Consider the following 26,749-nt stretch of genomic DNA (forward strand, 5'->3'; position numbering starts at 1 on the left):
TTAGGTGTGCAACTGGGGAGGCCTGGCAGGAGATCCTTTTAGCCTGTTCTTATGGTAAAATGTGTGACCCTGAATCAGATTTCTTGCCTGGTGAAGAGTATACATGTGGAACAAGCTTTGCATACTTCTATTTTATAAGTTTCTACATGTTGTGTGCATTTTTGGTAAGTGAACATATCAGTTGTGTCATTTCATCACGATTTATTTGGGGCAATCATAAAACTATATTGTCTTGCAGATTATTAATCTTTTTGTCGCTGTGATCATGGATAATTTTGATTACCTGACCCGCGATTGGTCAATTCTTGGCCCACATCATTTGGATGAATTTAAAAGGATATGGGCGGAGTATGATCCAGAGGCTAAGTAAGTACTTATGTGTATATGTACCTGTTACCTTTGTATATATACATATATATAATATTTTTTCCCCCTGATACATGTCCTCTTCGAGGTCTATGGACGTTTGCAATTCTTGTATTGTTCTTTTGATTCCTAAAAGCAAAATTAAGATTTTTTGCTCTTATTAAAGGGGTTATCTACGATTAGAGTTTATTCCTAGGTTGTTTGTGGTATTCAAGCTTAGTTCCATTGAAGTCAGGTATGGACAGGTATAATGTGGTTTTGGAAAAATTTTTCTATTTTCTATTCCTGGTTAACCCCTTTAGGTCTGTGCAACACCTGTATATAGCTGATTGTCCTGCTGCTTCTGACATAGGTTACACAGCACACTGCTCCTGGCCGTGTTGGCCGTCTCTGTTCTCCCCTCTTTTATCTCAGTATTAGAGATAACAGCATGTGTGACATTAACCATAATTAGCTATATGGAACAGCTTGCCCTGATCTTTATCATGTTCCCTTTATGGTCTCAATACCATATATCCAAAGAAATAACGCCCAGCATATGGCATGAGTCTCAAGCATTTCTTATTTATTAATCATACCCAGTGTCTTTTTAGACATTCATAGTTGATTATGTGTAGTCAGTTAATTCAGAGGTTGCTAATGAAAAAAAAAACAGCTTGCTGACAGGACAGTCTCAAGATTAAAGTACACCTTTATATAAGAATTGCTAAGATTAATAAACTGTATTAAAGGACAATTTGATTTTGCTAGCAAAGCAGGGTAAGGCTGGGTTCATATGGCAGAATTTTCTCACTGAAAATAATCCTCATCAAGAACTTCTGTTGACATCTATGGGGCTTTGATTCCACAAGGATTCCTGGCAATAATGCTTGGATCTGCCTCAGATTGTTTGTGTGCCATGATTTTGCATGGAGAAGTTGAAAAAATTCAGTGAGGAAATTCTGCCGTGTGAACTCAGCTGTAGATTATGTTTACACGGCAGAAAATGTATGGAATGTCCGCGCGGAAAACACAGGTGGACATTCCGTACATGTTCTATCAGCACTAGTACCACCTAGAAAAGTGCTTTCTTCATAGACGGCTATGTACTTTCTAATAGCTCCGCTTCCAGTGGGGACATCTTTAGAGGCGGAGCTATATAAGAGAATCACTGCCTGGAACGAGGTGCAGTAAGTGTCTCTGTTCACCTTATGCGTTTAAAAAAAGGCACGCTAAGAAGGTGTAATGTGAAAAGACCCTTTCTACCAGGTTCTTCCCAAACAGGGAGCCTCCAGCTGTTGTTAAACTACAACTCCCATCATTCCCAGACAGCCTTTGGCTGTCTGCGAATAATAGGGGTTGTAGTTTAGTAACAACTGGAGCCTCACTGTTGCTAAAGTGCAACTCCCATCATTCCCAGACAGCATGGTAACGTCAGGCTGTTGTTGCTTGATAGGTATCTGGCTGAAAGTGAAAATACGGGGCACCACACGTGTTTTTTTTTAAATTAATTTGTTTATAGGAAAAAAAAATGTGTGGGGTTCCCTATCCTCAGCCAACTACCAACCAAGCAGCAACAGTCAGCAACAGCATGACAGTACCAGGGTGGGTGAGGACTATTGTTATCGCCCCTCCCCAGCTTAAATAATACAGCCTGTTTTTACCGGCTCTTCCAACTATCCCTGTGGCATTGGGTATCAGGGTAACAATTGGGAGCTAGCGCTAGCTTTTTTGGAGGCGAATGCCAAGCCCTGGCTTAGTAATGGATTCCCTCTTAAAGATAGCTTCCACTACTAAGCCTGAACAGTTGATTTATAAAAGAAAAGACAAAAAACACTTCCAAGCCCTTGTTAACTGTTTTATTAAAAGAAAAAAATCACTGGTCATCTACGTAGTCCACCAAATCCGATGCAGTCCACAGGATACATGGATCTGAAATGAGAAGAAAAAATATTATTTGGAATTTGTGGTGGAAGTTGTAGTTTAGCAACAGCAAGCCTCCAGCAAGTTGTAGTTTAGCTCGAGGTTCCCTGTTGCAAAACTACAATCCCCATCATTCCCAGACGGCTGGAGACTCCCTGTTTGGGAAGACCCTGACGGAAAGGGTCTGTTCACATTATACATTTTTAACATGTCTTTTTAGAACAAAAAGACATGCTAAAAACGCATAATGTGAACAGAGCCGTACTTACCGCTCCTTGTTCTATAGTATCTATGGTCTGAGTAACTTAATACATTCTCTGTTTGCACATTTTGCAGTACATAGGGAACATACACGAGAACCCAAGCTAATACATAGAGTAATGTAACAACCAGTATGCACTGGAAAGCAATTCATACGATTCCCACTAGCTACCCCAAATATTCTAAAACTAAATTTGTGGGGTTCTTAACTGCAAAGGTATCACTCCACCATCCATCCTTTTGCTCTTCGTGCTCCTGCAGCCACCTGTCCATCATTTCTGCTACAACCTTAATACCTGTATTTACCTTGAAATTTCCTCTGTGGTGTAGTGACAATGGGGGAGATTTATCAAAACCTGTGCAGAGAAAAAGTTGACCAGTTGCCCATAGCAACCAATCAGATTGCTTCTTTCATTTGGCAAAGGCCTTTTAAAAAATTAAAGAAGCAATCTTGTTACTATGGGCAACTGGGTAACTTTTCCTCTGCACAGGCTTTGATAAATTTCCCCAAATGAGTGGGCCCTATAATTTGACACATTCCACCCTGTGCAGCTGTGAGGTAATCTTACACAACTGCAATAATCTGGGACTGAACTACATTTGTCTAATTTACCAAGTCCTCCAAGAAATTGTCATTTAAGGTTTTTTTCACACAGCTGAATTTCTGTGCTTCTGCTTAGATTCCATTCTGCCAAACTAACAGCTGTGTTTTTGCAATTTTGCAGAATTTGTGCTGAATTTATGTTGAATTTCTTGCTCTCACAACAGATTCTGGACAGAATTCAGAGTTGAAATTTAAGAACTCATAAAATTGAATTGAATATTCTCTGGCTTCTAATAATTGATCCCAAATTTGCATAAGCATAGAGCATACAGAATAGGATACTGAATTCATTTGTAACCTGCTCTCCTAAACTATGGGTGTTTAGGGATATTCATTTATGGGAGGTTATGATGTGGGAGTACGAGGCTGGGTTCACACTACGGAATGTCTGCTGGAAAAATATCCGGGCAGACATTCTGTGCACACACTCAGTGCCAACTGAATCAGTTGGCCCTAGGACTGCTCAGATTTGCACCACCAACATTGACTGCAATGCATTATTAAGCGGATCTGCCAACAGAGTGAGCATGTTCATTCTTTGGACGGAGTTTGGAGTTTGAATAATGGGAAATTCACCAGTGTTCACAGTGCTGCTGGGAAGCTGCTACACCAGAATTTCTACTGCGAACCCAGCCTAAATGTGGTGTCAGTCTAGCTAGGAATATAGCAGGTAGCCATTTAGAGTCTGGGGATAATGTTAAAACCATCTAATTAAGGATTCCATCTAAAGCTTTTGTCCTCCACCATTCTACTAATCATGATATTACTGGTGTTGCCCGTTCGTTCTGCTGTGATTACACATATGAGCACGTTATTGATACATATTCATTCTTTTACTGTCCGGTTAATGCAATACAGGCTTTTGTCCCCTATTTTTTGCTCCCCAACACTTCATTTGGGTACTATTTTTTCACTTATGTTCATTTGTGGGAGGTAGGAGTGAATTTACATAATGTATCTGTACACATTAACTATCTTTCTTGGAGGGGAAACAAGTGACAGTGGAGGTAATCTGGCTGAAAGGCAGATTGTATTTAATATTCCCATCTTCAGACAGGAGCCTGAACCCCAGTGTTAGACTCACCGCAGTCGACTGGATCTCAGGAGGTAGTAGATCCACAATACCACGGTGGTCTGGAGCAGGAGATGTAGTGGATCTGTTGGACCTGTGTGGCAGATGACGCGGGCCGTGCCAGGGAGTGGAGTCTAAGGTGCCACTGGTTTTCACCAGAGCCAGCCACAAAGCGGGATGGACTTGCTGCGGCAGGCGGCACCCAGGTCGCTACCCCTGGCTGCACGTCACATCCTGGTATTCATAAATTGGGTTTTCTATCTTTGTAACACTTGTATGACTAAGGCTAGATGCACTAGCCGAAACGCATGACTGTTTACCGGAGACCTATGTGTCCTGTGATTTTACGTTGATAAAGTGAATACCTTCTGCAAGAGACACTGCACTGGTCAGTCAGTTTTTTTTCTTGCATTACCCAAAGCTCTCTAATATCACTCCCATTACTTCTCCTAAAGTGGTTTGCTCTGTCTTACTCAATAACCTTAGGAATCCCATATCTACATAAAATGTCAGAAAAAGAGGGAGGCAGACTGGAGAATGCTAGACATAAACTTTCCTTAATGGTACTGAGAATCCAGCCGCTGTTTGAGATTTTTTCCCAGGCTGGCAAAAAATTCCTTAGTCTGCCTCCGACTTGCCACAGAACGTCATTGCTGACAAGGTTTTTTTTTTTTAGGCTCCTCAATATTCATGGCAAGCCTAACATTTTTAGTTAAATTATCCGCATCTACTGATGGAAAAAGAGGCTTCCCTGAAGTATGCTCTTCGGACATAGAAGAGACTCCTTCTGAGTCAGAAGATGTCTTGGCCAACCCTTTTTCTGATACCTTAATAGTCGAGGGAACCGGACTAGGAAGATCAACCGGCGTTAGCAGAGGTGTAGGTAGGAAGGTGTAGGTAGGAGGGTGACCATTGCACTTTGTTAGCTGCTTTAAGTGCATTCTGAAGATCCTTCCTGATCATTTCCTGTATAGAGGTTATAAAGGAAAGTCCTTAGAAAGGACATGGCATTGGTAATATAAGCTGTAAAGATGAGGTTTTCATATTGTGCAGGTAATTTGCATTTATTTTGGTCTTTTTAATTGCCTTCTTAGGCGTATCATCCCCTAAAAAGACAAGACCAAAATTATGTTACCAACCCTTAAGAAGTATGGAAAGAGTACATTCACTCAGATGTCCAGCTGGTACCATGGTCGGGGTCTTTGCTGAGACCTCAGCTGAGTCCTGCCTCGGGTCTTCCCTGAAACTCATAGTGACTTGATTTATCCAGAATCTTGCTGCTGAACACAGGGATAGGCTGGCTGACTCCCACCGGGAGGCTGGTGGAGGGCCACCTAAATACTTAAAAACTACCAGGCCACCCTCTGCACCAATCTTGGCGTCTGCCGCCATTTCCCGGTCCCTGGCAATGATGTCATCCGGCCTGGACTGCGACTGACATCACTTTCGCGCACCTTCCTCTCGAGCTTCTCCTGCAGCAGCAGAACAGGAGCGCTCCCAGCACCAAATCCTCCAGGTTTCCTAGGGGCGGAGTCCCTCTCTCAGGTGGTGCTGTCATGGCGAATAGGAAAATTAGGGTTAGGCCATGTTTACAAGGATGAAAATGTGCAGAATGTCCACCCGAGTTTTCCACACAATTAAATGTTCCCGTGGGTGGTAGGACTGCTCGGAAATGTGTTGTCTCATAGAAGGCAATGTATTTGAGGAGGCAACTGTAGCTGTTGCAAAGCTTTTTCCCCACCCACTCCTGCTGATAACCCAGCCTCTTCAGCCAATAACTCCACCACCTTCACGGACATGCTAAGGTAGAAGGGATGAATATGTATGAATGGAGGAAACCGACTTATCCAAACATTATCCTACTGCAATACGTAGATAATCTTCTACTATGTTGCTCAAATGGTCTATTGTTATACATTGAATCCTTCTCTCTTCTTAAGTTACAATTACTTTATAGGTGTAATGTGAAGTGGTCAAAATTGGAGATTTTCCTCATCCTATTGACGGAAAATATAGATTTTATTAAAGACAGGAGGTGAACATTATGCAAGTTCTTTCTTTACTACTTCAGATAGCAGCAAGGGTTAACAGAAACAGTTATACAGAAAAAAACCTGAAATATGCATATTAGGTATATCAGAACATCCAATCACATCGCAGCATAGTTCATAAAAGGTTAGAACAGGTGAATAAAGTCTCTTTCATTGATGATGAGATAACTGGAACCAGGAGGTTTTTTTTATCGTAGAAGAAGGAAATAACGGAGGAAAAAAAACTATCTATCTATCTTCGGTGATCCAAAACGAAGATAAATTACTGGAACTGGAGCTTCTTTCAACACAAAGCGATGAAACACAGAAAACCAACAATAAAGTGCTGTAGGAGGAGCTTCTAAAACAGGAAACCATTAGACTACAAGAATAAAGAAATTATAGGGTAGGGTTTAAAGGGGTGGAATAATGTTCACCTCCTTTCTTTAATAAAATATATATTTTCCGTCATTAGGAAAATCTCCAATATTATGAAAAGACGGAGACTCACATTATACATGTTCAAAGCTTATACAATACAAATACAAATTGTAATAATATAATACAAGACAAATTAAAGTAGGACCATAGAGACATGAGGATCAGGACGAAAGTAAAAGTTTTGAAAATAGACTCTGAAAACCAATCAGCTGCCTTAAAGGGGTTATCCACCATAAGGTGATTTTAGTAGTACGTACCTGCCAGAACTGGGTATTTCCTGTTGAATTTAGTTCTCTAAACTACACATCACAGCCGCTGTAGCATAGTCAAATAAATAAAAATATCCTGGAATACCCCTTTAAGAATATCAGATAAAAAAAACACTCGAACGTCTTACTTTAGTAGACATCACTCCCCTAGTTGAGTGGGCTCCAAAGAGAGAAATATTGATGCCGCTAAAGTCATGGTTTGTCTGTCCCATCTGGCCAAAGTAGGGGAAGATACAGGAAGATGAGGTCTACAAAAAATATTTGTAATTGTGAAAAAGAAGAATTCCAGACACTCACCATTTTACATTGGTAAGTTTTCAAACATCGAAACACACACATATTTTCTTGTTAAAGGGGTTATCCAGGAAAAAACTTTTTTATAAATATCAACTGGCTCCAGACAACTGGCTCCAGAAAGTTAAACAGATTTGTAAATTACTTCTATTAAAAATCTTAACCCCTTAAGGACGCCGGGCGTATCCATGTGTACGACCGTATGGGTACGCCTGTGGGAATTCCGATCCCCGCCGCTCGCTGGGCGGTGACCGGACCGGGTTGATTGCTGATATCTATCAGCAGGCACCCCATGCAAAATACTGGGGGGGTCCTAAGACCGGCGATTTGCAGTCAATCGGGTCTCTGGTGACCCGGTGAACGGGAAAAAAAGGGTGAATGGGGCTGCCCCATTCACCCTTACCCAGCAGGAGTGAGGTGAAACCTGTGCCACCTCACGATCACGTGATTGATCGGTCGGAACGACCGACCAATCACAACCCTGCTGGGCGGTGATCGGGATGGCGATCATGGTGGCGATCAGGGTCAGCGGGGGTCTCCTACCTTTCCCTGGTCCGGCAGGCGTCCCCTCTGGTGCAGTGGTGGCGACAGGAGCAGCAGGATCGGTGGCAGCAGCGGCGACGGTCCCTGCGGCAGGATACAGCAGGAGGCGAGGTCTGTTCACCTCCTGCTGTTGCTCAGCAACAACTCTCAGCATGCAACAGCTGGAGTTCCAACTACAACTCCCAGCATGCCCTTTGGTAGTCTGTGCATGCTGGGGGTTTCAGTTATGCAACAGCTGGAGGCTTGTTTTTTCTATGAAAAAGTGTGCATCCAGCTGTTGCATAACTATAACTCCCAACATGTACAGACTACCAAAGGGCATGCTGGGAGTTGTAGCAGTGTGCCTCCAGCTGTTGCAAAACTACAACTCTCAGCATGCTCTTCGACTGTCAATGCATGCTGATTGTTGCAGTTTTGCAACAGCTGGAGACATATTGGTTGCGAAACTGAGTTTGTTACCTAACTCAGTGTTTTGCAACCAGTGTGCCTCCAGCTGTTGCAAAAGCATGCACTGAGAGAGCATGCACTGAGATGCACTGAGAGACTGTACATGCTGGGAGTTGTAGTTTTGCAACAGCTGGAGGCACACTGGTTGCGAAACATTGAGTTAAGTAACAAACTCTGTGTTTTGCAACCAATGTGCCTCCAGCTGTTGCATAACTACAACTCCCATGTATGGTCTGTCAGTGCATGCTGGGAGTTATAGTTTTGCAACAGCTGAAGGTCCCCCCTGCCCGTGTGAATGTACAGGGTACATTCACATGGGCGGGTTTACAGCGAGTTTTCTGCTGCAAGTTTAATATGCGGTAAATTTTCCGCCGCAGCTCAAACTCCCAGCGAGAAACTCACTGTAAACCCGCCCATGTGATTGTACCCTAAAGACGCTACGCTACACTGCACTTACACAAAATAAAAAGTAAAACACTACATATACCCCTACACATATACCCCCCCAATAAAAAAATAAAAAAAAGTCTTGTACGGCACGGTTTCCAAAACGGAGCCTCCAGCTGTTGAAAAATAACATCTCCCAGTACAGCCACTGACTGTCCAGGCATGCTGGGAGTTTTGCAACAGCTGGAGACACCCCGTTTGAGAAACACTGCCATAGGGTATTTTTGTGGCTAATTCAAATCCCCAACTTAGGCCTCAAATGCACATGGCGCTCTCTCGCTTTGGAGCCATGTCGTATTTCAAGGAAACAGTTTAGGGCCACATATGAGGTATTTCCGTACTCAGGAGAAATATTGTTGCAAATTTTGGGGGGCTTTTTTTCCTTTTACCCCTTATGAAAAGGTAAAGTTGGGGTCTACACCAGCATGTCAGTGTTACACTAACATGCTGGTGTTGCCCCATACTTTTTTCACAAGCGGTAAAAGTAAAAAGACCCCCAAAATTTTTAACGCAATTTCTCCTGAGTACGGAAATACCCCATACGTGGGCGTTAAGTTCTCTGCAGGCGCACAACATGGCTCAGGAGTGAGAGCGTGCCATGTATATTTGAGGTCTAAATTGGTGATTTGCACAGGGGTGGCTGATTTGACAGCGGTTCTCACATAAGCGCAAAAATACCTAGATGTGACCCCATTTTGGAAGCTACACCCCTCACGGAATGAAATAAGGGGTACTGTGAGCATTTACACCACACAGATGTCTGATTTTTGGAACAGTCGTCTGTGAAAATGAAAAATTTTATTTTTCATTTGCACAGCCCACTGTTCCAAAGATCTGTCAAACACCAGTGGGGTGTAATTTTACACTGCACCCCTTATTAAATTCTGTGAGGGGCATTTTCTCCTATAACCCCTTGTAAAAATGTAAAATTTTGGGGTAAACCAACATTTTAATGAAAAAAAAATTCATTTACACATCCGACTTTAATGAAAAGTCATCAAACACCTATGGGGTGTTAAGGCTCTCTGGACTCCTTGTTACGTTCCTTGAGGGGTGTCGTTTCCAAAATAGTATGCCATGTTGTTGTTTTTTTGCTGTTCTGGCACCATAGGGACGTCCTAAATGTGACATGCCCCCCAAAAACCATTTCAGAAAAACTCACTCTCCAAAATCCCATTGTCGCTCCTTCCCTTCTGACCCTTGTAGTGCTTTTACAGAGCACTTGACATCCACATATGAGGTATTTCCTTACTCGAGAGAAATTGGGTTACAAATTTTGGGGGGCTTTTTCTCCTTTTACCCCTTGTAAAATAAAAAAAAACTGGGTCTACAAGAACATGCGAGTGTAAAAAAAATGAAGATTTAAAATTTTCTCCTTCACCTTGCTGCTATTCCTATGAAACACCTAAAGGGTTAACACACTTTCTGAATGTAGTTTTGAATACTTTGGGGCATGCAGTTTTTACAATGGGGTATTTCTAATATGAAGACCCCTCAAATCCACTTCAAAATTGAACTGGTCCCTGAAAAATTCCGTTTTTGAAAATGTTGTGAAAAATTGGAAAATTGCTGCTGAACTTTGAAGCCCTCTGGTGTCATCCAAAAGTAAAAACATGTCAACTTTATGATGCAAATATAAATTAGGAAATCTCGGAATCAGAATAATCAGTAAAAGCATCCCAGAGTTATTAATGCATAAAGTGACAGTGGTCAGAATTGCAAAAAAGGGCTCAGTCCTTAAGGTGAAAAAGGGCTCAGTCCTTGAGGGGTTAATCCTTTCAGTACTTATGAGCTGCTGAAGTTGAGTTGTTCTTTTCTTTCTAAGTGCTCTCTGATGACACCTGTCTCGGGAACTGTCCAATGTAGAAGCAAATCCCCATAGCAAACCTCTTCTACTCTGTGCAGTTCCCGAGACAAGCAGAGATGTCAGCAGAGAGCACTGTTGTCGCTTTTTATTCATTTATTTATGGTATAAAAAGTGACCAAAATACGCTATTTTGGACTTTGGAATTTTTATGCGTGTATGCCATTGATCGTGCGGTTTAATTAACTATATATTTGTATGGTTCGGACATTTACGTACGCTGCGATACCACATATGTTTGTTTTTATTTACACACTTTTTTTTTATGGGAAAAGGGGGGTGATTCAGATTTTTATTAGGGAAGGGGTTAATCACACTTTTTTTATGCAGTGTTATAGCCCCCTCTAGTGGCTATAAAACTGCATGTACTGATCTTTTACACTGTGCAATGCATTGCCATAGGAATGCATTTATCAGTGTTTTCTGCGCTTGATTGCTCAAGCCTGGATTTCAGGCTTGGAGCAATCAAATGCCGATCGGACAGCCGGGAGCAAGGTAAGACACCTCCCGCTGTCCTGTCAGCTGTTCGGAATGCCACAATTTCACAGCAGCGATCCCGAACAGCTCCGCTGAGCTAACCGGCAGTGTATTCTCCCGTTTTAGTGTATTCTCCCGTTCAGAGTTGATTGCGGCGTCTAAAGGGTTAATACCGGACATCAGCTCGATCGGCGATGTCCGGTATTAGCCGTGGGTCCCGGTTTGTGATAGCAACCGGGACCCCGCAGATACGAAGCGCGCTCAGCTTCTGAGTGCGCTTCACAGATCGTGAGCCAGCCACAGGACGTAAATATATGTCCGTGGTCGTTAAGGGTTTAAAGGTGTACTTCGGTGGAAAAAAAATTTCCCACCGTAGTACTCCTTTGACATCAGAATGACAATGGCCTATGCCTAAAAAAAAAGTGATGACTCTTACTGAGGGAGACGGGAACATTACGATTGTGGAAACTCTGTAGCAGGGCATGTCATTTTGGGGTGTTGACTTTGGATCTTCAATTAGCAAAAAATTGTCTAGGTAGTGACCAACTGGCAGTTGCAATGATTTACAGTTGTGGTATAGTAATATTCTCAGCATCCTCATATTTGTCTGTGAAATGTCATACATTCACCGGGAAAGCATTCATTGAAAACAAAAAGACAACACAACAGATACATCTTGTATGGTACGGATGCTCATTCTCTCTGAGAGCAAAAAACTTTATTCGCATAGTCACATAGCACCAGGACAACTCCCCATACATTCCAAGGTTTGATTAGAAAGCATTTGAAAGAAACCATACACAGAGGCATGGGGGGGGGGGGGGAGACACAATATGAGCTTACTGGGAGATGGAACACGAGGCAAAGAATATAAATGGAATACACATAAGTGAATTATGATTACACTTTATATACACATAGTAGCTTAATACCGGGCCTTGCCCGGTTTTTCCTTCCTAATCCTTGTTGGGGGAGGAGTTTAAAAACAAAGGAGGAAGCTTTTGACTTCATATCCCGTCCTCATATATTGTTGTCATATCCCAACCCCATATCCCGACCGCCTATCCTGGTCCTCCTATCCCGGTCCGTAATATGTGTACCAGGTATTGAAATATCTCCAGCCGTACAGAATTTATGTGGGAACATACATTTCCCATTTATTTGCATGGGACTTTAAGCAAAAACCCCTACCCTCACAAATGGGGGTAGTTAAGGGTTAAATTAACTATCCTATATTTTAAGTGGACATATAAGTAACTTGTGACCGAGTATTATCGAAATATCTCCAGCCGTTTGGAAGTTATGCAGTAACATATATTTTCCATTGTTCTGGATGGTGTTACGCCTAGCGCTCCGGGTCCCCGCTCCTCCCCGGAGCGCTCACGGCGTCTCTCTCCCTGCAGCGCCCCGGTCAGTCCCGCTGACCGGGAGCGCTGCACTGTCATGGCCGTCGGGGATGCGATTCGCACAGCGGGACGCGCCCGCTCGCGAATCTCATCCCAGGTCACTTACCCGTCCCGGTCCCCTGCTGTCATGTGCTGGCGCGCGCGGCTCCGCTCTCTAGGGCGCGCGCGCGCCAGCTCCCTGAGACTTAAAGGGCCAGTGCACCAATGATTGGTGCCTGGCCCAATTAGCTTAATTGGCTTCCACCTGCTCCCAGACTATATCTGCTCACTGCCCCTGCACTCCCTTGCCGGATCTTGTTGCCTTGTGCCAGTGAAAGCGTTTAGTGTGTCCAAAGCCTGTGTTACCTGAACCCTTGCTATCCATCTTGACTACGAACCTTGCCGCCTGCCCCCGACCTTCTGCTACGTCTGACCTTGCCTCTGCCTAGTCCTTCTGTCCCACGCCTTCTCAGCAGTCAGCGAGGTAGAGCCGTTGCTAGTGGATACGACCTGGTTGCTACTGCCGCAGCAAGACCATCCCGCTTTGCGGCGGGCTCTGGTGAACACCAGTAGCCTCTTAGAACCGGTCCACTAGCACGGTCCACGCCAATCCCTCGCTGACACAGAGGATCCACTACCTGGAAGCCGAATCGTGACAGTAGATCCGGCCATGGATCCCGCTGAGGTGCCGCTGCCAAGTCTCGCTGACCTTACCACGGTGGTCGCTCAGCAATCGCAGCAAATTGCCCAACAAGGACAGCAGCTGTCGCAGTTGACCGCCACGTTACAGCAACTTCTGCCTCTGCTACAGCAGCAACCATCTCCTCCGCCAGCTCCTGCACCTCCTCCGCAGCGAGTGGCCGCTCCTAGCTTCCGCTTGTCCCTGCCGGACAAATTTGATGGGGACTCTAAACTCTGCCGTGGATTTTTGTCTCAGTGTTCCCTGCATATGGAGATGTTGTCGGACTTGTTTCCTACAGAACGGTCTAAGGTGGCGTTCGTAGTGAGCCTTCTTTCAGGAAAGGCCTTGTCTTGGGCCACACCGCTCTGGGACCGCAATGATCCTGCCACAGTCCAGTCCTTCTTCGCTGAGGTCCGTAGTGTCTTCGAGGAGCCAGCCCGAGCTTCTTCTGCCGAGACTGCCCTGCTGAACCTGGTCCAGGGTAATTCTTCAGGGGGCGAGTACGCCATCCAATTTCGTACTCTTGCTTCCGAATTATCATGGAATAACGAGGCTCTCTGCGCGACCTTTAAAAAAGGCCTATCCAGTCGCATCAAGGATGTGCTGGCCGCACGAGAGATTCCTGCCAACCTACAAGAACTTATCCATTTGGCCACCCGCATTGACATGCGTTTTTCTGAGAGACATCAGGAGCTCCGCCAGGAAAAAGACTTAGATCTCTGGGCACCTCTCCCACAGCATCCTTTGCAGTCTACGCCTGGGCCTCCCGCCGAGGAGGCCATGCAAGTGGATCGGTCTCGCCTGACCCAGGAAGAGAGGAATCGCCGTAGGGAAGAAAATCTTTGTCTGTACTGTGCCAGTACCGAGCATTTCTTGGTGGATTGCCCTATTCGTCCTCCACGTCTGGGAAACGCACGCACGCACCCAGCTCATGTGGGTGTGGCGTCTCTTGGTTCTAAGTCTGCTTCTCCACGTCTCACGGTGCCCGTGCGGATTTCTCCTTCAGCCAACTCCTCCCTCTCAGCCGTGGCCTGCTTTGACTCTGGTGCCTCTGGGAATTTTATTTTGGAGTCTTTTGTGAATAAATTCCGCATCCCGGTGACCCGTCTCGTCAAGCCGCTCTACATTTCCGCGGTCAACGGAGTCAGATTGGATTGCACCGTGCGTTACCGCACAGAACCCCTCCTGATGTGTATTGGACCCCACCACGAAAGGATTGAATTATTCGTCCTTCCCAACTGTACCTCTGAGGTCCTCCTCGGTCTGCCATGGCTCCGGCTTCATTCTCCCACCTTTGATTGGACCACCGGGGAGATCAAGAACTGGGACTCTGCCTGCCATAGGAAGTGCCTCTCCCCCCCTCCCAGTCCCGTCAGGCAAGCCTCAGTGCCTCCTCATGGCCCCCGTCCTGGTGACACACTGCCCCGTGCCAGGCTTCGCCCTCTGCCCTCCCTCCCCATTCCCACTCCTGCTGTACTGCCTGCCGTTGAGGAAACCCTCCATTCTTTCCCGGTGTCCTCATCCCAGGGGAGGCAGATACCGGACAAAGAAAAGGGGAGACCTAAGGGGGGGGTACTGTTACGCCTAGCGCTCCGGGTCCCCGCTCCTCCCTGGAGCGCTCACGGCGTCTCTCTCCCTGCAGCGCCCCGGTCAGTCCCGCTGACCGGGAGCGCTGCACTGTCATGGCCGTCGGGGATGCGATTCGCACAGCGGGACGCGCCCGCTCGCGAATCTCATCCCAGGTCACTTACCCGTCCCGGTCCCCTGCTGTCATGTGCTGGCGCGCGCGGCTCCGCTCTCTAGGGCGCGCGCGCGCCAGCTCCCTGAGACTTAAAGGGCCAGTGCACCAATGATTGGTGCCTGGCCCAATTAGCTTAATTGGCTTCCACCTGCTCCCAGACTATATCTGCTCACTGCCCCTGCACTCCCTTGCCGGATCTTGTTGCCTTGTGCCAGTGAAAGCGTTTAGTGTGTCCAAAGCCTGTGTTACCTGAACCCTTGCTATCCATCTTGACTACGAACCTTGCCGTCTGCCCCCGACCTTCTGCTACGTCTGACCTTGCCTCTGCCTAGTCCTGCTGTCCCACGCCTTCTCAGCAGTCAGCGAGGTAGAGCCGTTGCTAGTGGATACGACCTGGTTGCTACTGCCGCAGCAAGACCATCCCGCTTTGCGGCGGGCTCTGGTGAACACCAGTAGCCTCTTAGAACCGGTCCACTAGCACGGTCCACGCCAATCCCTCGCTGACACAGAGGATCCACTACCTGGAAGCCGAATCGTGACAGATGGGACTTTAAGCATAAACCCTGCCCCTGGCAAATGGGGGGTGAGTAAGGGTTAAATCACCTATCCTATGTTTTTTGTTGACATATGTAACATGTGTGCCAAGTTTAATGTTAATATCTTTAGCCGTTTGGACGTGAAGCTGGAACATACACGTTGAGAGATAAATATATATATATATATATATATATATATATATATATATACACACACATATATATATAATTATATATATATATATATAATTATATATATATATATATATATATATATAATGTTACCATATCATTTGCCCTCTTTGAGGCTAGGATTCCACTTGGGTTTTTTTTCTGGCATTTTATGAGCCAAAGTCAGAAGTGGATCCATAAGGGAGGAGAAGTGTAAGTCCTTCCTTTATATGTCCTATTCCTTTTGAGTACACTTCTGGCTTTGGCTCAAAAACTGCAGTGGCAGTTTTTCAATAACTGCCAGAAACAAAACCAAGTGGAATCCTAGCCTTAATCATAACTTAACTTTAGACCTCAAGGTTCACCTTTCCTGGCTACAAGTATCTATCTTTTGACATGTTTTATGGACACTTCATCAAATCAACTGTTTCAGTAAATGTTCGTACATTAATAAGTGTAACACTCACGTTTCCCCTGGCACAGCTCGACCACACAGGCGGCTGAGGAAATTCGAGGCACAGGTGGGATAAGGCAACTCAGGATAGCAGGAGGTCAGGGCAGGCGGCACAGTAGCATAGTCAGGAATGTAGCAAGTGGTCAGTAGGCAGACAGCAAAGGAGCAAGGTCAGGTCACAAAACAAAAGGTACGATACATGGCAAGGCAATACTAAAACGCTTTCTCTCAGGCACTAGGGCAACAAAGATCCATCAGGGAAGTGAGGGAGATGGAGGAATTTATTTATTAAAGGACACTGGCCCTTTAACCTCTTAAGGACGCAGGGTTTTTCAGTTTCTGCACTTTCGTTTTTTCCTCCTTACCTTTTAAAAATCATAACCCTTTCAATTTTGCACCTAAAAATCCATATTATGGCTTATTTTTTGCGTCACCAATTCTACTTTGCAGTGACATTAGTCATTTTACCCAAAAATTCATGGTGAAACGGGAAAAAAAAATCATTGTGCGACAAAATCGTAGAAAAAACACCATTTTGTAAATTTTGAGGGCTTCTGTTTCTACGCAGTGCATATTTCGGTAAAAACGACACCTTATCATTATTTTGTAGGTCCATACGGTTAAAATGGTACCCTACTTATATAGGTTTCATTTTGTCGTACTTCTGGAAAAAATCATGACTACATGCAGGAAAATTTATACGTTTAAAAATGTCCTATTCTGACCCCTATAACTTTTTTATTTTTCCACATACAGGGCAGTATGATCTGAAGTTTTTATCGGTACAATTTTTCTTTTGATCTGACTTTAAAAAAAAAAAAATTTAATCCATTCTTTATTTTCGTTTTCCGAAAATGTAACAATACAAAACAACATCAGATAGTGGGTGCCAACGTCACCCAAGTGATAACATCGTAGGGACAACAGGTCCATGATAAGACAGACAGGTGCTGACTATGCAAATAAGGTAGAGACTGGACCCGTCGTCCATTCTAGAATTAGTGTACAATTCAAGGGAGGACAGAGAGTTGCAGAAGACAGATAGAAGAGGAGGGGGGGTGAAGGATGAAAGGGTGAGAGGAAGAAGAGAATAGAAAGAGAAGCTAAGGGAGGGGGTGAAGGGGGAGGGAAGGGGGAGAGGAGAAAGCAGGGACTAGGGATGGAGCTGGGGGAGGGAGGGCAGGAGGGGGGGGAATATGCAGGGCGGTAGAAGATTAGAACGATAGAGGAAATGGTACAAGGACATGACACATAGGGAGGAGACAAACATAAAACAAAGCCTTGAAGGGGATGGGGAAGGAAGAGGGGGGGGTAGGGGCGTCAGTCTACTTCGAGCAGTGCGACTAAGTCCGAGCGTGTAGGTACACCTTCCAAGGTTTCCAGACCTGGAGGAAACGCTCGTGGTTATGTGTACTCCAACTGGAGAGTTCCTCCATCCTGCACAAACTAGAGACCTTGCAAATCCACTCCTGGACAGATGGTGGAGTCGAATGTTTCCAGTGGAGAGGTATCAGGTGTGGGAAGCCCCAAAAATATCTGAGCCGGGGTGAGAAGGATATCGCACCCCATCACCGCCCTCAGTGCACCTGTGATGTCCTTCCAGAATTGGGAGATGAGCGGGCAAGACCACCAAATATGCGATAGAGACCCTACATGGTTGTGACACCGCCAACAGGAAGCATCAGGGGTTAGGCCCCAGGAGTGAAGCAATTCCGGAGTGCTGTACCATCTGGATAACAGCTTGTAGTGGCCCTCCTGCAGCCTGACACATCGGGAGGTACCATGGGAGTGTTTGAGGATCCATTTAGATTCCTCGTCTGTAAGCCTCAGTCCCAATTCCTGTTCCCAAGAGGATAGGTAAAGAGGGAGAGAGGGAGGAGTCTCAGAAATGTAGCGAGAACGGTACAATGCTAGCTTTGCGTGGTTTCCAGTGGCAGCAGCAGACAAAGCCAAGGTTTCAAGCCAGTTCGGTCTATCCCCTATACAATATTTTTTCAGCAAGGAGGTACAGGCTCTCCTGATCAGGTATACTTGAAAGAAGTTGAGGGGGGCTGAGGGTAGTAGGTCTGTTAGGTTCGTCTGAGTCGGGGGACGTCCGTCAGGGCACAGGTCCTTTAGTGGCACATTCTTAAGGCTCTGCCATATCCCATCCACCTCCTTAGCGTCGGGATAAAGCACATATGGGACCAGTGAGCTAGGGAGCATGGGTGAGAGTGTCGGGAGAGAGACGATGGAGGCAGTGGAGGGGTGAGTACTTCTGTTAAAGATCTTTTTCACCTATAAGGTACCGCACAGGAGAGGGTTTGAAATTTTTGAGAGAAGGGCCTTCGCCGGTAGCCAAATCGCCCTTTCCAATGTTACATTGGAGCTGATAAGTTGGTGAGACTCTAGTGAATTTCCTTGCAACAGACTAGTGGAAGACGCCATCTCTGCCCACCGTTGAAGGTGAACCACCCTTTACCACTGCTCTACATCGGGCAGGCCTAGTCCCCCCCCGGCCCTCGTTTTGAGTAGTAAGCCATATGAGAGTCGTGGCCTCTTACCTGACCAGAGAAAGGAGGTGAATAGCTTCCTCCATTGCTTGAGGTAGGAGGTTGGCAGTGTGACTGGCACCATCCTCAGAACATACAGTATAGTGGGCATGATATAGGTCTTCAGAAGGTTCTTCCTGCCCAGCCATGACAGGAAGGGAAGTTTGTAGGACTCGAGTTGTTTTTTCACTTTTTGGAGCAGGGGGGCATAATTGAGATGGGAACATACATTTCCCATTTATTTGCATGGGACTTTAAATAAAAACCCCTACTCTCACAAATGGGGGTAGTTAAGGGTTAAATTAACTATCCTATATTTTAAGTGGACATATAAGTAACTTGTGACCGAGTATTATCGAAATATCTCCAGCCGTTTGGAAGTTATGCAGTAACATATATTTTCCATTGTTTTGGATGGGACTTTAAGCATAAACCCTGCCTTGGCAAATGGGGGTGAGTAAGGGTTAAATCACCTATCCTATGTTTGTTGTTGACATATGTAACATGTGTGCCAAGTTTAATGTTAATATCTTTAGCCTTTTGGACGTGAAGCTGGAACATACACGTTGAGATATATATATATATATATATATATATATATACACATATATTATATATATATATATTATATATATATATATATATATATGATGTTACCATATCATTTGCCCTCTTTGAGGCTAGGATTCCACTTGTTTTTTTTTTTTTTCTGGCATTTTATGAGCCAAAGACACTTCATCAAATCAACTGTTTCAGTAAATGTTCGTACATTAATAAGTGTAACACTCACGTTTCCCCTGGCACAGCTCGACCACACAGGCGGCTGAGGAAATTCGAGGCACAGGATAAAGCTGGGACTAGGGATGAAGCTGGAGTGGGGGGATATGCAGGGTGGGAGAAGATTAGAACGACAGAGGGGATGGTACAAGGACATGACACATAGGGAGGAGACAAACATAAAACAAAGCCTTGAAGGGGATGGGGAAGGAAGAGGGGCACATATATGCAGGGCGCGGCCCATGGTAGTTGGTCGGTAGTAGATCAGGGGATGAAGGGAGGGGTGGGGGGGGGAGGGGGCTGTAGAGGGGGGAGTACGGAGGTGGGTGGGGGGGGGGGGGTCAGTTGGGGGCAGGGGACCAGGTTCGGGCAAGAAGTCCGGTCCTCTCCAGGCAGACAAAAGGAGGGGAGATGGTGATGTGATGAGGGTCGGCAACCAACGGCAGGAGGCAGTAAAAGAGCCAAAATAGCGCAGTCCAGCGGCCACCAACCCTGGTAAGGAGCCAGGGAGAGTTCCTACGCTGATATGAGAGAGTCAGCAAATAGCCAGGGGAGTGTCACGATGCCGGCTGGCAGGTAGTGGATCCTCTGTGCCAGAGAGGGATTGGCGTGGACCGTGCTAGTGGATCGGTTCTAAGTCACTACTGGTTTTCACCAGAGCCCGCCGCAAAGCGGGATGGTCTTGCTGCGGCGGTAGTGACCAGGTCGTATCCACTAGCAACGGCTCACCTCTCTGGCTGCTGAAGATAGGCGCGGTACAAGGGAGTAGGCAGAAGCAAGGTCGGACGTAGCAGAAGGTCGGGGCAGGCAGCAAGGATCGTAGTCAGGGGCAACGGCAGGAGGTCTGGAACACAGGCTAGGAACACACAAGGAAACGCTTTCACTGGCACGATGGCAACAAGATCCGGCAAGGGAGTGCAGGGGAAGTGAGGTGATATAGGGAAGTGCACAGGTGAACACACTAATTGGAATCACTGCGCCAATCAGCGGCGCAGTGGCCCTTTAAATCGCAAAGACCCGGCGCGCGCGCGCCCTAGGGAGCGGGGCCGCGCGCGCTGGGACAGGACCGAGGGAGAGCGAGTCAGGTACGGGAGCCGGGGTGCGCATCGCGAGCGGGCGCTACCCGCATCGCGAATCGCATCCCGGCTGGAAGCGGAATCGCAGCGCCCCGGGTCAGTGGATCTGACCGGAGCGCTGCAGCGGGGAGAGTGTAGCGAGCGCTCCGGGGAGGAGCGGGGACCCGGAGCGCTCGGCGTAACAGTACCCCCCCCCTTGGGTCTCCCCCTCTTCTTAGAGCCTGAGAACCTGAGGAGCAGACTTTTGTCTAGGATGTTGTCCTCAGGTTCCCAGGATCTCTCTTCAGGACCACAACCCTCCCAATCCACTAAAAAAAAAGTTTTCCCTCTGACCTTTTTAGAAGCTAAGATCTCTTTGACAGAGAAGATGTCCGAGGAGCCGGAAACAGGAGTGGGAGGAACAGATTTGGGAGAAAAACGGTTGAGGATGAGTGGTTTAAGAAGAGAAACGTGAAAGGCATTAGGGATACGAAGAGAAGGTGGAAGAAGAAGTTTGTAAGAGACAGGATTAATCTGACACAAAATTTTGAAAGGACCAAGATAGCGTGGTCCCAACTTGTAGCTAGGGACACGGAAGCGGACATATTTAGCGGAGAGCCATACCTTGTCTCCAGGGGAAAAAATGGGAGGAGCTCTTCTTTTCTTATCCGCGAACCTCTTCATGCGTGATGAAGCCTGTAAGAGAGAATTTTGGGTCTCTCTCCATATGATGGAAAGGTCACGAGAAATCTCATCCACAGCGGGCAGACCAGAGGGCAAGGGGGTAGGGAGGGGGGGAAGAGGGTGACGGCCGTACACCACGAAAAATGGGGATTTGGAGGAAGATTCAGAGACTCTGAAGTTATACGAGAATTCGGCCCATGGAAGGAGATCTGCCCAGTCATCCTGGCGGGAGGAAACAAAATGTCGCAAATAATCACCCAAGACCTGGTTAATTCTTTCTACTTGTCCATTGGACTGGGGATGATATGCAGAAGAAAAATTTAATTTAATCTTGAGTTGTTTACAGAGAGCCCTCCAGAATTTAGACACGAATTGGACGCCTCTATCCGAGACGATCTGCGTAGGCAACCCGTGAAGACGAAAAATGTGTACAAAAAATTGTTTAGCCAACTGAGGCGCTGAAGGAAGACCAGGAAGAGGGATGAAATGTGCCATTTTGGAGAATCGATCAACGACCACCCAAATAACAGTGTTGCCACGGGAAGGGGGTAAATCAGTAATAAAATCCATACCAATCAGAGACCAAGGCTGTTCGGGGACAGGCAGGGGATGAAGAAGACCAGCGGGCTTCTGGCGAGGAGTCTTATCCCGGGCACAGATAGTGCAGGCTCGCACAAAGTCCACAACATCCGTCTCCAGAGTCGGCCACCAATAGAAGCGGGAGATGAGTTGCACAGATTTCTTGATGCCCACATGACCTGCGAGATGGGAGGAGTGACCCCATTTGAGGATTCCGAGGCGTTGGCGTGGAGAAACAAAGGTCTTTCCTGGAGGAGTTTGCCTGATGGAGGCTGGAGAAGTGGAGATCAGGCAGTCAGGTGGAATGATGTGTTGCGGAGAGAGTTCAACCTCTGAGGCATCCGAGGAACGAGAGAGAGCATCGGCCCTAATGTTCTTATCGGCAGGCCGAAAGTGAATCTCAAAATTAAATCGGGCAAAGAACAGAGACCACCGGGCCTGGCGAGGATTCAGCCGTTGGGCAGACTGGAGGTAGGAGAGGTTCTTGTGGTCGGTGTAAATAATAACTGGAAATCTTGATCCCTCCAGCAGATGCCTCCATTCCTCAAGTGCTAATTTGATGGCTAGAAGCTCTCGATCCCCGATGGAGTAGTTCCTCTCCGCCGGAGAGAAGGTCCTAGAAAAAAAACCACAAGTGACAGCATGCCCGGAAGAATTTTTTTGTAGAAGAACAGCTCCAGCTCCCACTGAGGAGGCATCAACCTCCAATAGGAAGGGTTTGGAAGGGTCAGGTCTGGAGAGCACGGGAGCCGAAGAAAAGGCAGACTTGAGTCGTTTAAAGGCGTCTTCCGCTTGAGGAGGCCAAGACTTGGGATCGGCATTTTTTTTGGTTAGAGCCACGATAGGAGCCACAACGGTAGAAAAATGTGGAATAAATTGCCTGTAATAATTGGCGAACCCCAAAAAGCGTTGGATAGCACGGAGTCCGGAGGGGCGTGGCCAATCTAAGACGGCAGAGAGTTTGTCTGGATCCATTTGTAGTCCCTGGCCAGAGACCAAATATCCTAGAAAAGGAAGAGATTGGCATTCAAACAGACATTTCTCAATTTTGGCATAGAGTTGATTGTCACGAAGTCTCTGAAGAACCATACGGACATGCTGGCGGTGTTCTTCTAGATTGGCAGAAAAAATTAGGATATCGTCCAGATATACAACAACACAGGAGTATAACAGATCACGAAAAATTTCATTAACAAAGTCTTGGAAGACAGCAGGGGCGTTGCACAGGCCAAAGGGCATGACCAGATACTCAAAGTGTCCATCTCTGGTGTTAAATGCCGTTTTCCACTCATCCCCCTCTCTGATGCGGATGAGGTTATAGGCACCTCTTAAGTCCAGTTTAGTGAAGATGTGGGCACCTTGGAGGCGATCAAAGAGTTCAGAGATGAGGGGTAGGGGGTAGCGGTTCTTAACCGTGATTTTATTAAGACCGCGGTAGTCAATGCAAGGACGTAGGGAGCCATCTTTTTTGGACACAAAGAAAAATCCGGCTCCGGCAGGAGAGGAGGATTTACGGATAAAGCCCTTTTTTAAATTTTCCTGGACGTATTCAGACATGGCAAGAGTCTCTGGGGCAGAGAGAGGATAAATTCTGCCCCGGGGTGGAGTAGTGCCCGGGAGGAGGTCGATAGGACAATCATAAGGCCTGTGAGGAGGTAGAGTCTCAGCTTGTTTTTTGCAGAAAACATCCGCGAAGTCCATATAGGCCTTAGGGAGACCGGTTACTGGAGGAACCACAGAGTCACGGCAAGGGTTACTGGGAACCGGTTTTAGACAGTCCTTGGAACAAGAGGGCCCCCAACTCTTGATCTCCCCAGTGGACCAATCCAGGGTTGGGGAATGAAGTTGAAGCCAGGGAAGTCCAAGGAGAATTTCCGAGGTGCAATTGGGGAGGACCAAAAGTTCAATCCTCTCGTGATGAGATCCGATGCTCATTAGAAGGGGCTCCGTGCGGAAACGTATGGTACAGTCCAATCTTTCATTGTTTACACAATTGATGTAAAGGGGTCTGGCGAGACTGGTCACTGGGATGTTGAACCTGTTGACGAGAGAGGCCAAAATAAAATTTCCTGCAGATCCAGAGTCCAAGAAGGCCACAATAGAGAAGGAGAAGGCAGAGGCAGACATCCGCACCGGCACAGTAAGACGTGGAGAAGCAGAGTAGACATCAAGGACTGTCTCACCTTTGTGCGGAGTCAGCGTACGTCTTTCCAGGCGGGGAGGACGGATAGGACAATCCCTCAGGAAGTGTTCGGTACTAGCACAGTACAGGCAGAGGTTCTCCATGCGGCGTCGTGTCCTCTCTTGAGGTGTCAGGCGAGACCGGTCGACCTGCATAGCCTCCACGGCGGGAGGCACAGTAACGGATTGCAGGGGACCAGAGGAGAGAGGAGCCGAGGAGAAGAAACGCCTCGTGCGAACAGAGTCCATATCTTGGCGGAGCTCCTGACGCCTTTCGGAAAAACGCATGTCAATGCGAGTGGCTAGGTGAATGAGTTCATGTAGATTAGCAGGAATTTCTCGTGCGGCCAGAACATCTTTAATGTTGCTGGATAGGCCTTTTTTAAAGGTCGCGCAGAGGGCCTCATTATTCCAGGATAATTCTGAAGCAAGAGTACGGAATTGTACGGCATACTCGCCAACGGAAGAATTACCCTGGACCAGGTTCAACAGGACAGTCTCAGCAGAAGAGGCTCGGGCAGGTTCCTCAAAGACACTTCGGATTTCCGAGAAGAAGGAGTGTACAGAGGCAGTGACGGGGTCATTGCGGTCCCAGAGCGGTGTGGCCCAAGACAGGGCTTTTCCAGACAGAAGGCTGACTACGAAAGCCACCTTAGACCTTTCAGTGGGAAACTGGTCCGACATCATCTCCAGATGCAGGGAACATTGGGAAAGAAAGCCACGGCAAAACTTAGAGTCCCCATCAAATTTATCCGGCAAGGATAGGCGTAGACCAGGAGCGGCCACTCGCTGCGGAGGAGGTGCAGGAGCTGGCGGAGGAGATGACTGCTGAAGCTGTGGTAGTAACTGCTGTAGCATAACGGTCAGTTGAGACAGCTGTTGGCCTTGTTGCGCTATCTGTTGTGACTGCTGGGCGACCACCGTGGTAAGGTCAGCGACAACTGGCAGAGGAACTTCAGCGGGATCCATGGCCGGATCTACTGTCACGATGCCGGCTGGCAGGTAGTGGATCCTCTGTGCCAGAGAGGGATTGGCGTGGACCGTGCTAGTGGATCGGTTCTAAGTCACTACTGGTTTTCACCAGAGCCCGCCGCAAAGCGGGATGGTCTTGCTGCGGCGGTAGTGACCAGGTCGTATCCACTAGCAACGGCTCACCTCTCTGGCTGCTGAAGATAGGCGCGGTACAAGGGAGTAGGCAGAAGCAAGGTCGGACGTAGCAGAAGGTCGGGGCAGGCAGCAAGGATCGTAGTCAGGGGCAACGGCAGGAGGTCTGGAACACAGGCTAGGAACACACAAGGAAACGCTTTCACTGGCACGATGGCAACAAGATCCGGCAAGGGAGTGCAGGGGAAGTGAGGTGATATAGGGAAGTGCACAGGTGAACACACTAATTGGAATCACTGCGCCAATCAGCGGCGCAGTGGCCCTTTAAATCGCAAAGACCCGGCGCGCGCGCGCCCTAGGGAGCGGGGCCGCGCGCGCCGGGACAGGACCGAGGGAGAGCGAGTCAGGTACGGGAGCCGGGTGCGCATCGCGAGCGGGCGCTACCCGCATCGCGAATCGCATCCCGGCTGGAAGCGGAATCGCAGCGCCCCGGGTCAGTGGATCTGACCGGAGCGCTGCAGCGGGGAGAGTGTAGCGAGCGCTCCGGGGAGGAGCGGGGACCCGGAGCGCTCGGCGTAACAGGGAGCAATGTCAAATAGAAACAACAAGGTAAGAAGAAGGTATACTTAGGCCAACAGCAGGATCTGGCAGCATCTCAGGGTCACCCAACGTCATCTGTAGAATTCGGCAACTTAGCTGCGTGCTTCTTTGCTTTAGGTGACTTCGACTTGTCGCCCCTAGGGCCCTTCGGCATCTTCGGCAGCTGAGGTAGAGTGTGGCAGAGGTCTACCGGCAGCCAAGAGGGCACAGGGATAGGATCTATGCCCAGAAAACCCCAAACCTTCTCCAGCTCATCCGGATGTCGGACCGATATGTGTCTGCCATCTTTCAGGATGGATATACCAAATGGATACAGCCACATATAGGGCAGGCGCAATTCCCTTAGCCATTGTAGGAGAGGGTTCAGGACTCTACGCTTAGCGAGCGTGGACGGGGAGATGTCTTGGAAGATCCTGATGGGGGTACCTTCAAACTGCAGCGAGTCCACCTCCCTGTTCGCCTTCAGGATCGCAGCTTGATCAGACTTTTTGATCACTTTTTATAAATTTTTTAATGGTATAAAAAGTGACCAAAAATACGCTTTTTTGGACTTTGGAATTTTTTTAACTGGTACGCCATTGACCGTGCGGTTTAATTAACAATATATTTTTATAGTTCGGACATTTACGCACCCTGCGATACCACATATGTTTATTTTTATTTCCACTTTTATTTTTTATGGGAAACGGGGGGTGATTCAAACTTTTATTAGGGAAGGGGTTAAATGACCTTTATTAAACTTTTTTTTTAACTTTTTTTTTTGCAGTGTTATAGCTCCCATAGGGACCTATAACACTGCTCACACTGATCTTTTACACAGATAAGCGGCATATATTAACACGCCTGTGATCAGTGTTATCAGTGCTTGACTGTTCCTGCCTGGATCTCTGGCACGGAGCAGTCATTCGTTGATCAGACACTAAGAAGGCAGGTAAGGGCCCTCCCGGTGTCCTGTAAGCTGTTCGGGATGCTGCGATTTCACCGCGGCTGTCCTGAACAGCCCGACTGAGCAGCCGGGATACTTTCAATTTCACTTCAGACACGGCGGTCAGCTTTGATCGCCGCGTCTGAAGGGTTAATACAGGGCATGACCGCGATCGGTGATGTCCTGTATTAGCCGCGGGTCCCGATAGCCCCGTTGATAGCCGCCGGGACCGACCCGATATGACGCAAGGTCACTGCGTGACCCTGCGGAATATCGCGGGATCCGGCGGAGGATGTATATATATATGTCCTTCGTCGTTAAGGGATT

General features: G+C 47.2%; 1 protein-coding gene across 2 annotated transcripts in view; it reads left to right on the forward strand.

Moving 5' to 3' along the window:
- CACNA1S (calcium voltage-gated channel subunit alpha1 S) overlaps positions 1-26,749 on the forward strand; it is a 727,186-nt gene that overhangs the window by 508,101 nt on the left and 192,336 nt on the right. For both annotated transcript variants that reach the window (XM_056557608.1, XM_056557607.1), the window contains 2 exons: positions 5-164; positions 239-366. In XM_056557608.1, coding sequence (XP_056413583.1) covers positions 5-164; positions 239-366 — 288 coding nt within the window. The remainder of the gene's footprint in view (positions 1-4; positions 165-238; positions 367-26,749) is intronic.

This window comes from Hyla sarda, chromosome 2 (assembly GCF_029499605.1).
Source record: "Hyla sarda isolate aHylSar1 chromosome 2, aHylSar1.hap1, whole genome shotgun sequence".
Lineage (NCBI taxonomy): Eukaryota > Metazoa > Chordata > Amphibia > Anura > Hylidae > Hyla > Hyla sarda.